At 38.2% G+C, this 13232-nt stretch overlaps 2 protein-coding genes across 2 annotated transcripts in view; one reads left to right on the forward strand and one right to left on the reverse strand.

Annotated features, from left to right (window-relative positions):
• Window positions 1–13232, forward strand: part of LOC124365928 (transducin-like enhancer protein 4) — a 193365-nt gene that overhangs the window by 135900 nt on the left and 44233 nt on the right.
• LOC124365930 (nicotinamide riboside kinase 2-like) lies at window positions 1429–3781 on the reverse strand. The gene is made up of 3 exons (XM_046822064.1): window positions 3569–3781; window positions 2756–2914; window positions 1429–1942 (listed from the first exon to the last, which is right to left on the reverse strand). The coding sequence occupies exons 1-3, from the start codon at window positions 3709–3711 to the stop codon at window positions 1615–1617; spliced, it is 630 nt and encodes a 209-aa protein (XP_046678020.1). The 5' UTR covers window positions 3712–3781; the 3' UTR covers window positions 1429–1614.

A 13232-nucleotide genomic window follows, 5' to 3' on the forward strand; every position in this document is an offset into this window, starting at 1 on the left:
GGGGTTTCGAAAAATGATATCTCGTACATTGACGTATGTCCTAATTATTATTTTTACAAAAACGACTTTAGTTTTAGTTAGTAGCAATAAAATTTGTGAATGATTAGAAAAGTGGTGACAATTTTTCGCCGTAAAGTGAAATAAAAAGAAATAACTAAATCATTACGGAACACTTTGAATTGTATTCTTTCCTCGGGTGCATCATTACCTTGCGTATAAAACACAAGATTGTGGAAAACTAATCATACTAAAACGATGTTTTACGCCACAATAAAGTACTCGATTGTCAAATCAACTACAAACACAATGTAAAGAAGTCGTACTCGAAGCACTTGAACTTTAATGTACGGTGTAGGCTAAAAGCGCACTCGACCCCACGTTCTTTGATTTTCCAATAGCCGCCACTATCACAACAATATCATTAGTAATGTAAACAAAGAAAGTAGTAAATAGTTAACCGATGGCGGGAAAATATTTAATGAGATTATAATGCAAAACCTGGATAATTATAAAAAAACAACCGTTGACGCACATTTAAACAATAATCAATTACGCAACTAATTACCTAAAATCTCAATTTGGCGGGGAAATACGTCATTTCGAATTGTGTCAGTCGACAAAGCGAACTCGTCATTAAAAACTGAGACCGGCGAGTCGACAAATTAAAGTCCGAACGGCCGGTATTTATTAAAACGAGCTAATTGCAAAAATAAAACGTGAGTTGTGAAAAAGCACAAGCGACGTGACGCGGGCGGTGATCAAATTGTCGGACAAACGTTACACGCAGAGCGGCGCGTTACAAAGAGAGTTTATGTTATGACAATGGAAAATAAAATAGACCTGAGCTGGTTAACAAAGGGCATTAAAAAGCAAACCCTGTTAGAGCGAGTGCAATTTGTGAGGGTTGGTTGCTGCAGGGGGGGGGGAGAATACAATACAATCAGCGACCTCGGGGCTTGAACGTGAATGGCGTGCTGGTTACTAATATTCCTAGTCGCTGGTTTGATGGCTGGTTAATTTGTTTAGTTTCGCTGTTCTGTATAAGGTGTTTTGCAGACTCTACTTTCAAATATCAGTATTAAGCCTTTAGGAGCAATCAAAAACACTACTGTTTCAATTTTATTCATCTTCTATTTTATTTGTGTCCAAATAAAACCCAATCGAAAAGGAAATTACAGCAACTATGTAATTTACAATAAATATTATGTCTTTATGAAAGACTCTTGACAGAATTCCAAATAATCAACGTTTTCATAACCCCGTATCCGATTTTAGTTTGTTTTTATTTTGTCCAAATTCAACAATATATTTGGATTTCTGAGAAGTGTTAATCGAATGCAGATATTGCACTAGATTGTATTGGGTGTAAGTTTCAAATGAGATTTTCACCCTGGCAAAACTAAGGGTTTTTAAAGTTGTAAAGTTTTGAACACCTAAACGTTGGTTTATCGGATTTTGTATTTGTAGCAGTATGATCAATCTTGTACTTAAAATGAGTACATGGTTTAAAGTACACAGTTGGTGGATGAGAAAGTAATGGAAAGAATGTCTTCTGGCAGTGGTAGTTAGCTTATATCCCTTCACAAACTATTAGTAACGATAGCTTTCGTAGCCTCAAGAAAGTCGTCTGGTCTGTATCCTCTGCCTGATCCTGGCGCAGATATCCTCGACGATGGTCGTGTTGTCGGCTCCGCCGTCCACCAGCACGACGTCTGGGTTCCCTCCCAGCGCCGCCTCCCTGTAGCGGAGGTAGGCCGGCCAAACGTAACCCTCGAAGTACCGGTCGATGTCGGGGATCCTGCGGTTTCTCCTGCGGCGCCTACCCTTGCACGCGTCCTTGCTCAACAGGAAGAACAGCTTGATGTGACAGAGGCTGGTGACATGGTGGTCGTAGTAGAGCTGGAAACCGTCCAGCAGGAGGAGCGGCATTGTTGCGTTCTTCCTGGGAACAAACCAGATATACTAAACAATACAAATAGGGAATGCTGCAGGGTTGAGTGATTTTCCTATGTTTTTACCAACAAAATGAAAACTGAGATACTTTAATGTAGGAATGCGATAGCGGGAGCCAAAACTAATCGTACGTAGAAATATTGTAATATGGCTATTTACTACACTGTATGCTCCATGGCGTCAAGTATTTTGATCACTTACGTTATTCCTGAGTACTGCATAAACCGTTGAACGCATTTTGTAAGTAAATTATACCGATTCAACGAAGTATTGAAGGGCTTTCGATAACGAGAGAAGTTATCGCACGAACGAACATCTGGTTGAACGCACTGCCCTTGTACCTTTTGACTCCAAAATCAATAGAATGCTTTTTGGACCTATTGGAACCTATGTGCAAGGTTTCAAATCCACTGAGACCTTTCTTTAAGAGTTATCATGAATCAGTAGGGAATGGTACAAAATTTACCTAAACCTTTTTACTACCTCAATTCCTCTTACAATTCGTTAATATTTCATTTCTTCGCCGCGTTAAAACATGTCTCTATTTAAAATAAACCTATATAGTACAATTCACACTGTTGGCTTTTTAAATTTGGTTCATCATTGAAATTGGGAATTAAATGCTCGATGTTTAAGAGTGCAAAGGATGTAGGTTCTCCCAATCCAGGACCATCGTGCGTTGCACTCAAAAGAGGAAATGTACTGTTCGATTCCAGGAACAACTGTAGTACCACACCGTATGAAATATTAAACTATTGTATCGCCGTTAAGCTCAGATCACAAACCCACCTTTACCATTTACCTGTTAAGAACAAGCTGGATGTCGTTCCTCATGCGAGACATGTCTATGGAGGTCATCAACTCCCGGTTCCGCCAGCCAAGCTCGGGCAGTTGCTCGTGTCGAGGGTCGTCATCGGCAAGGTAGTAGTCGTCCTGTCGCAGCAACACAGACCCGGGGAACCTGTCGACGGGCAGCGCGAACAGATTAATGAGTGTCATTGATTACTTTTGAAAAACATTACTAGACCTTGATAACATTCAAGCTTCGTGTTTCATTCTTTTGTAAGCTTGATGATAACAACAAAATATAATTCTAGGGTGGTTTTGTTTACAGTCTTTACAATATGAACTTCGGAGAGGTATTATAAGTGCAACACAGTAATAATTCCGTGCTAAAAATTTAAAATTTAGAATAAAACTGTGAAAGCTTACAAATCTAAGAGCTTTTGAACTAAAACTGATGGCAATAATTTCATCTCAAAGTGAAACCCGTCCAAAAGAGCAGGTACTTCAAAACCTTTCTGCTCTTGCTTTGATGACATCCGGTATTTTCTAGAAAGCTGTCAGCGTAGTAACGAAACATTTAGAATCTGTAGTTTTCGTTAGGTACTTTTTGGTTTCCTCATTACAATGTTTTTATGTACATTGAATGACTGGAGTGTTAGCCAATAGGAGAATTACAACTGTTTAGGATAGAAATTCAAAATTTAAGATGCTCGTCTTAACCACAGTGCAGTCTAAGTGTAAATCGGTACATATTGTAATGACTTGCGGAAATGCACTTTGGAAACCGCCAACCAAACATACACAGCTCTCACACACCAAGTTTACTTACTTGAGATGTATGGAGCGTGTGGCTGTGGATTTACCTCCACAGGTGATACCAGAAACACACACGACAAGCCAGTCTGACACGGTGGTCGTGACACTAGCCCCTACACACACAAGAGCCAACAACAATAACCGTCCGGCCGACATACCGCAATCTTCCACATCGTGTATACTTGTCTGCCGTGATGGCTCCTCTCGCGCTATCTGATTAATGTCATATCTGATTCAGCCTAGTGAGCCATAAATATTACACTGATTATAGGCCGTTTTAAATTGGAACATCGCCTCCAACTGTTTGTATTACGATCGTTGTTTAGATAGAGTAAGCCGTCACTAATAGTTGTACACAATAGGTTAGGAGTGGGGCGGGTTGGGGGTATGAAGTAGTTTCTACTAAATATTATGCGCAGTTTTACTGGTTTCAGAAAGTTTGCTTTATTAAGACACTCTTCTGTCGATTTGATTATGTAGTTGGATTTTTGCATCGACACGAGAGGAAAGTACTTCATTGTTCAGATGGAACGGATGAACGTGATGGTGAATAAATGAGATCCGTAAAACTACGCAGGTATAACTAATACTGTAGATTGCCTTTTTTTGTGATTGTTTAAGTGATTACCAGTAATTTTTTATATTCCTGTTTTCCTTTTGATCCTTCACGTCGCCGGTCATGTGTAGCCTATGTTTTTCAGAAATTTCACTGTATACATCATTATAATTTGCAAAATACGTTATTAACTCACATCTGCCAGTAGAGTAATGAGCTAGTATTACTTAAGGTAGTTGTACACCATACAGAGTTCTATATTTGTGGATAGTGGATATACAGGGTGTTAATTAAGGGGATTGTAGAGGCTACCACCTTCACCAGATTTGGCACCATATAACTTATGGACATCGTTTACAAAACAAAGCCTCATAATTTAAACGAACTGCAAGAACGTGAAGTGATTCCTTCAGTTGTCCTATAAAATTCTGTAAATAGTTTTTACTCTAAAAATATTTGACAAGTAAACATCACTTATTCAACCAAAACTTCAATCTGCCATTTTGTTCCGGACTAACCTTTTTAGGTGCTGTTTGCTGTATTCATCTCTGCTAAACAACCCCTTTGAAATTGTGTACATCTTGAGCTATGCTTTCGATAACTGTTTTGCCTAACTTCTTGTAGACCATTCGTTCTTGGTGGTGGTTCGGAGTCACCTTTAAAACCGTTGGTCCCCAGGTTAAGTGTTAGACAGAAGTTCTTAGCCCTAACTTCGCCTGGTAAAACAAGACATCTTTACTTTACTTTACCATTCTCCATTGTATGTGAAGATTACTTTCACTACTTAAAAACTATTTCTTAAGTCCAGTATTCGTTTACTAAATTTAACGTTCACAACTTGAGCCAAAATAGTAATATTAAACCATCTAGAACAGGACCTACTTTGGAAATGTTTCAAAATTTAAACCAGCGCAATTTTTTATAGAGTGGGCCCTTTGAGGTCGGATTTGCTGCACTGTGTTCTATTAATAAAATACCTACAATTTGATGTACTACTCGACCTATACTCTCATATAAGATCCTTCTAACTTCTTGCGGGCCATCCCCCTTATATGACAAAAATGGTAGTTATTTCAAAAAGTAGATTTATAGGTGCAGTAATGATGTAAGTTTTATTACTTTACCTGCAACACAACACCCTGTATATACCACAATGGTAATATACCGAATAGAATGTATAGTGGAATTTCGTTCAATAGGAAGTTTACTTACAGTTTTAAAGATATAAATAAAAATAATTATAGTTCGGTTATTGAACGCGAACGCGGTTAAATGACCAAACAGTCGGAACGGCGCGGCGCGGCGACATGAAGAGCACTGCATTTTAAAGAGAGGTTATGTTATGACAATGGAAAATAAAACAGCTCTGGCCGGTTAACAAAGGGCATTAAAAAGCAAACCCTGTTAGAGCGAGTCCAATTTGTGAGGGTTGGTAGACGTCAGAGGGAGTACAATGCAATCAGCGACCTCGGGGCTTATTCTGTACTGAGGCGATTGGAGCTTTTTGTAATGCAACCCTCGGATTCATTGTTTTCCCACCGGGTTCGTCGTCGATGGTGATTTTACTGATGTGTAGCGAAATTTAATTTACAAAACGTTTTAACGTGTTGGATTCACAATAACAGAATATTATCTACCTGTTATGCAAGGTTTCTGTCTGTATTTACATTGCCAGACTGTGCGTTTTAATTTATTATATTTCAGTATTCAATGACATGTGTCATATGTATTTTCCAATACGTTTGTGTAACGTAGTGGGGTTTAAAAATTAGTTTATGTTTACTGTGTTCGAATTAAAGCAGATAAAGGGTAATATACGGACAGAAACGAGCAATATTTGATATAAAGTCAATTATGAAGGCCACTATGTTTGTAGCCAGATTACTGAAAGTGCGCTGGACGACTTCCTACGGTAGAAGGGAGGGTGGATGATTGGTAGGCTCGAACAGGTTGAGCTTCCACACTTCCCTTCAGATCGATCACCTACTGTAGGGTGGATCTCTAACTCGGAATAGGAAAAAATATGCACAGATACTGGTGGGATCAAAAGAGAGAATCCGAGATAAATCGTATAAAAATACATAGTAGGCTTTGAGGGAGATTTAAGCAACAATTTCGTTATCGAGGGAACCCATAAGACGCCCAAAGTAGACCGGGTGCGATGGTTTTTCAAGAGTGATACCACGAAAGGGTAGGAAAGGTGTGAGAGCAGAGCGCAATTACGCCCAAAGAGCGACTGCCACGAAGGGCCTTTAAGAAATACTTAAAGACTTAAATATTGAGAAATGTTAATTGGTCAATTGTCCAAAAATAAATAGGTTATGGTTTCCATAATAGGGATATACTCGTTTCCCCGCACATTCTCCACGGAATGGCGATGAAGTGGGGATTGATGAGTGTTATATTATACCGAACGAACCTCCAGCTTTCACCCCCGAAAGCTGACGCCCCTACATTAAACAACCCCCTGCCATTTCACAGATTAATAACCACTTCTCCAGATAAGCACCCTGAGATATGACGTGGCCTGGGTTTCCCTTCACCACTTCAACGCTGCCTTTGTGAGTTCACCCTCTCTCCGTGGGGCGTTCCGTGTCATCTCTGCGGTGCCCTGGCGGTCTGAGTGTGATGGCCTCGGTTGATTTTAAAGGTCTGTGAGAAAATTGAAACGCGTACTTCAAAGTACTAAGACCTTTTTCACACGAGTGGGCTAAACTATGTCTTTTGAGGCCACTAAATTTCCCTTCCATGATACTATTTTTCTTGTTAATACAGAATCTTTATCTAGATTCCTAATTATTTGTTGACACGTCACTGAGCATTGCGTGATAAATGCATATTTAACTTATTTTTGATTTTGAAGTGTAATATTTATTTTAAGGGATAGTTTGATAGAGGGTTTTTATTTCGGTTAAAAAGAACGTAAATTGACCAATTACATTCTTCTGCGTTGTTTGAAAATTTAATGTGTGTTCTAAAAATAATGTATACAACGTGTTGTACCGATTACGGTATATATTTTCATGTGTACCTTACGATATTTTTAGAAAAGGTTTTCAAACAATTATGGTATCGTACGAGAAGGAAGAACTCCTACTTAAACACGTAGAATGCCAAGTTATATTTTCTGTTGAGTCAGGACAAAACAGTATATAAACAATAATAAATAATTTATATTTACGGAACTGACGAAGAACTACGTATATTGTATTGTGAGGTATGCAACATCTGAAAGTCTGACAGTATTTTAAAAGTAAAAGACCAGAACATTTGTACCGCATATGAATACTGGTCGTTGCAAACGTTTGAGGGAATAACAACAATTTTATCGGAAACATCTGTGAATTCCCGACATGTTCCGCCCTTCAATACGGGTGCAGAGAGCCGTTCCGGAGTCGAACACATCCACTGCGGGGTCGGCGGTAAATGCGATGGTATGTCAGGAGTTCCACCGCACCCGGCATTATTCGCTCTCCGCTGAGTTGAGATTCTCACCGAGTGCTCGGCGGGAGGTATTCGGACTGCTCCAGAATCTACAATCACCCCTGCCCCACCTTGCCATTCCTACCTCTCACACTTATCACTCCCTCCTCCGGCAAGGGTGGGGAGGGGAGGACGCCGCTGTATCACCCTCTAACCCAAACATATTACCTTACAGGTTGATCCCTCGGGAGCTTTTGGTTCGGTGAGGAGAAACTCCGGAGTCATCCCTGCTGTCGAACTCACCCAGTCTGTAGAATTGAAATTTAGCTGTAAAAGTATATTATATTAATGTGCCCTTGATAAATCATCGTTTCAGTTGTTGATCACGAATAGTTGTCGCTTAGCAAGTTGTTTAATAAAGATGCAGACATTTCATAGGGGGATGGGAAAAAGCAATGGATCTCTCGTATCCCGTAACGTTTATTTGTATTGTGCACAATACTCCGATATGGAATGTAGCCTAATCATCACAGAGATGCTGAGTTTGGCTTCATAGCTAGGGAATTATTCTGCAAGTCGAGAAAAAAATGAAAATTGAAGAGCGAGTTCCAATTCTGCCATATTATTATGATTGGAGCAATTTTGAAGTTCGATATGTATCAGTTTTCTAGTTAAACTAATTGCCATATCCATCCACCTTTCCCACAGTTTCTTTCCACCCCTGTTTCCATCTTTTCCTCTCCTGTCTCTAACGTTTACTTTACCTCCAGTTTACGTCATTTCCCCTCCAGTTTCGTTTTTTCTCTCCTGCTCCCGTCTATAATCTCTCTGTTTCCAACCCTTGCCCTCTTATTCCCATCCTTCCCCTCCTGTTTCATACTTTTCCCGTTTTTTCGTTCGTGTTGTTAGAATCATTGTGCATAAAATATTGGCCACTTTGATACTGATAGTATTAAATTTTCTTATCAATAGAGGATTGGTTATCCATAATTAATAACACACACATGAATCAAGCGTAAAGTGAATAAAATTAAAGTCATAGGCATGTGTCAGTAAAAGTAACTAAATCAACAACACTTTTGACATTGTTATAAAGGTAAACTCGATGTAAATATTTTCGTAATACAATGTGTCAACAATATGGACACTAACAACTAACTGTCAAACGAGCAAATATAACTTGTTTGTACTTGTCTTCAAGTTTTATAGAAGGCAACACCAACAACTTGAAAAAATAAATTTTATAATTTTAAAGGCGGTATTTTAGTTGCCTAGTTCAATTCCAAATAGCTATTTAAAAAAAGGAATAGTTTTTACTGTAAACATTTTCACCCACATTAAATTTATCAACCGATTTATATTGTTATTAAAATTGGTTACATTAGCAAACAACAATAAAAAGGTATGTTCAAACAAATGTTAAATTAATTTTTAAAATGTGATATCCCAAATTGAGACTTGTTATTTATTTACACTAAAAAGAAATGTTATCTATTATTTAAAAAAAGTAAACAGTGCAGGTCGGTAAGTGCATGTGTGAATAAAAACTATGTGTTTGTGCCCACATACACAGTTTTATCCCAGCTTGATCTTTATTATTTTGTTTTACACTTTCTATTAATTTCGACTCTACTATGTATCTAAATGCCAGCCTCAGCCTCAGCACGCATCCAACCCTATTCCAAGTCTAGAGAGTAGGGACCACTGTTTGCATTGTATCTCAACCCAACGGTTGCCAATCCTCGCAAATTAAATGCACACTTTATAACCAAATTTGCTTTTTCATGGTCTGCGTTATAACCGGCCCAGGGGTGTTTTATTTTCCATTGTCGTGACACAGCCTCCCTTCCTCCCCCGTAATGTTTATTTGACGATGTGATCATCCCCCTGGTGGTGCTGTTTTGTAGCGATCGTGTTTGATGCCGAAAGCAAACGCCACTTTGTGTTTACCGAATATTGCCCGTGGACTTGCACTTTTGTAACGACCCTGTTGTCACAGCGGTCAAGTGTTTTCGCAGTATTCCAGGAAACGCGGTGTTTTGCTTTTGTTTGCCTCGGATTCTACTTAGTTACCAGCTACGTTTTCGCCGCGTGGGGTACAAACACAAGTAATTATCAAGAAACCGTCAAGTACTTCTTAAAATCGTGTCTGAAGTCCTTCTTAAAATCGTGTCTCAAGTCCTTCTTAAAATCGTGTCTCAAGTCCTTCTTTAAATCGTGTCGTCTGCCTGTCCCGTCTGTGGTAGAAAAGTCCTAGAGATTTGAATCAAACTTAATACGCAGGTTTCTCTTGTACCAAAGAAGGATTCTCAGTTTTAGGGGTTTAAAGGTCAAAGGGCAGTCCGACCGGTTTTAGAGATTTAAACATAGGTTTATCTTGATCCAAGATTGAACTATCTTGAATTTGGCTTCAAAAGGTAGCAAAGTTTATAATTCTAACATTTCAATCATGACAGCAACGATGAAAACTCAGAATAAACACATTATTAAACTAACAAAATATGTTTTTAATGCATTTTGCAGTACGGACTAGCTCATGGCACACCACTGGGAGACCGCCTAATTAGAAGACCTGGTACTAGAGTGTAAAGAATTAGATTAGCTGAGATGAATGAATGAAATTATATGACAGAATGAGATTTATATTGAAAGATCTATTGACATTTTTAGACATCCGTATATAACTAGAAAGTCTTAACTTGGAATGTTGTTACCTTCTTTCGAGATAAGAAATTTGTTTGGAAACTAATTTCAACATTAATTTTTGTAATTTCTGTAGGCATTAGTGATTTGTTTTGTCTTTAAATTTAGCTAACGTCACTTCTATTCACCGACGAATCCGCCTCTTCCTCGAGAAACGTTAATCTGTGTGATTTATTAAAGTTTATAATTGTTTATAAATATAGGCCTACAAATAAAAGTATTTTATGATTGTTACTCAAAAGGCGGCTTTCGCTAAAACCGGAAGCCCCGAGGGTTCACGTCCTGAGCAGTTTGACCCGCGACGAGAAGGGGTGATTATAAGGTCGGGGTGGAAATGAGCACATGAAGCCTCTAATCCGACTCGGAGGGCAAGCACTATTGTGGGGCTGGGAGACTATTGTGACCGTGTATTGTGAGCCATTGTGGGATCGCCTTACAGGAGGCTCGCCGAATGAGAAGTTTATGGCGGATTATTGCGTGTTTCTAAATCAGTATTAGCCGCATTCCAGGGGGTCTTCCCCCTTCGTATATATTAAAAATCGTAAGTGTACTGGTAATATTACACTCACATGAACCAACGACGTACCTAGGACTTGGCTCTGGATGGGGGGGGGGGCAAATCTAATTGAAGAACACACCACACTGGGTAGTATGGAATAATTCTAGATAAATCGAGATTTGTATTATTTATAAACGTGAGTTTGATGAGAAACATGGTAACTGCGCTATGCATCGCATTAGATTTCTGTTATTCGAATGTGTTTAGGTAATTAAGGGGGGGTTCTATTCCCCCTCCTTTCTTCACAAGTTACGGCACTGATACGAACAATCAAAATTGAGATTTGACGCATATATTGCGGTACACTGCTATATTATTTACTAGTTTATTACATTTGGATTAATAAAATTTTACTGAAGGGGCATATCAGTTAAATTATAGACAATTTGTAATAATTTACACTGCGATAGGAAACAAATATCGTCATTCTGTTTTCTATGAACACTGACATACTATGTACCTAATATACTCGTATGCTTACTTTCGTTTCTAAACTACATAGAGCCCGTCGTGTAATCGTGTATTACTGAAAAGCTAAGGACTTCCTTCACAGTGGCCTAAAATAATTAAATCTTGACTTAAATCTTTGGAACTGTTCAATCAAATATGGTGGTATGTACGAGAGAAATTAGCGTTATTTCACGGGTACTTTTAAAAGCTGCTTTACCCTCCGACTTTAGGGTCCTAAAACACTGATCTTTAAACTTAAATATTAAATGGATTAGGGTTTGGATTATTTTTCAGTGACTATCACTTATCTCTAGAGTTTTTATTGCCTTTAAAAGAAATGTCCATAGTGTACCTATTTCTTCAGAAGGGAATTGTGTGCGAACCCGTGGGTAACTGCTAGTTATGATATTCTTGGTTGTAAATGTTTCTATCAGTTAACGCGCCCATCCGGTGGCTTATATCGCAGTTCCGGGTTTGTTTTGTTTATTCAGAGTTTCTTTAAGTTAACTCGTTTTACAAATATTCCAGGAGTTACACAGACAGTTCCAAACTTGGAAACTCCTTCCGCAACTTTTAATGCGAGTTAAACAGACTACCCTCGGGGTGTCGAAGTTTAAAACGTCTCTAGCGCTTTCCTCTCTCCGTACTTTCCTCTCTACCTAAACCGACTGGAAAGTGATTTCTTCCTAAATACCCCCGCTTCATCTTCAAGACTGTTTTATAGAACTGATTTCAGTGGCGTTTAACTGTTATATTGCGTAAAACATGCTTCCATTACATGTTTTCAGGAATAAAAAGCGTTTGTCTAACTACACAAGCGCGAGCGCTTTCAGTGCCTAGTTCTATTGCTACTAAGCTTCTAGACAGAGCCGGTTGTCGAAGCGGAAAGAAGACTGCCAAGTATCCCTAATCCGTTACTACGTCATACTTCAGCTGTCTAGACAGAAAGTCTAGACTTTCTGTCTGAACTGGAAAGTGAAACTATGAATAGAGAAAGTATTTCGTAAATGTACAGACTCCTTTCCGCTAGACATGAACTCTAGAAATCCCATTTACATGATTATCACATTTATTTTTAGTATAATTTTGTCACTCTTTAAAAATATGTTTAAATTTGTTACTAACTCAAATTATTATTGATATTGAATTTTTCAGATAGGTTCCAAGAAAAATATCTAAATTTACTCCGTGCTGTTTTTTGGGGATTTATTTCCATACTTCATTTTTGTTACAGTATGAAATCTTAATTCATCAATTAATAGTAAATAACATGATACATACGGTTTGATAAAATGTATTGTGACTAACCTGTTGAGATAAAACGTAATTGAACCAATTCTAACTTCACCAACATTTTACGTAAATCAAACTTCAGTGTGATTACTGATTTAAACGGGATTTGGAACAAACACGAATTAAGCTTCAATTGTGTCAGTTTATCTCTACAGCGAAATTAGTTTGATAAGATATTAGAAGAAACAACACATCAAATCCATTGAATTCAAATTAATTGATATCAATTCTAGTAGATTACTTTTAGTGTTTTTGTGAAAATAAGTATTTCTAGCGAGTGAAGTTAAGTATTAATTCCAGTACATATCAATAGCCAATTCAGTAAAATACTAGATTATGTTATCATTTCCTTGAGGCATTAATATTCTGTGATTAAATCTTTAATCGCACTGGTACGCAATGTTTGTAAATAGTATATATTATGATTAAAATATGACTTGATCCATTTAAACCTACGCGTTTTCATATTTAACCAGAAGTAAAATCTAACGAATTCATGAAAAATGGAGTAGGGATAAATGTATAGGGGCAGAGTTGAAAATGCTGGTAGGGCAAGAAGAACAGGGGCTAACCAGGCGCATATGGCAGCACGCAGTTCAGCGATAGCAGGGGTAATCGCCTTATCAAGGCTCGATTAGCTACCCTATACTACCGTATATAAAACCCTGTGGGCTGTTGTGGTGGTTTTGTACA

The sequence above is a fragment of the Homalodisca vitripennis genome, chromosome 7, assembly GCF_021130785.1.
Source record: "Homalodisca vitripennis isolate AUS2020 chromosome 7, UT_GWSS_2.1, whole genome shotgun sequence".
Classification (NCBI taxonomy): Eukaryota; Metazoa; Arthropoda; class Insecta; order Hemiptera; family Cicadellidae; genus Homalodisca; species Homalodisca vitripennis.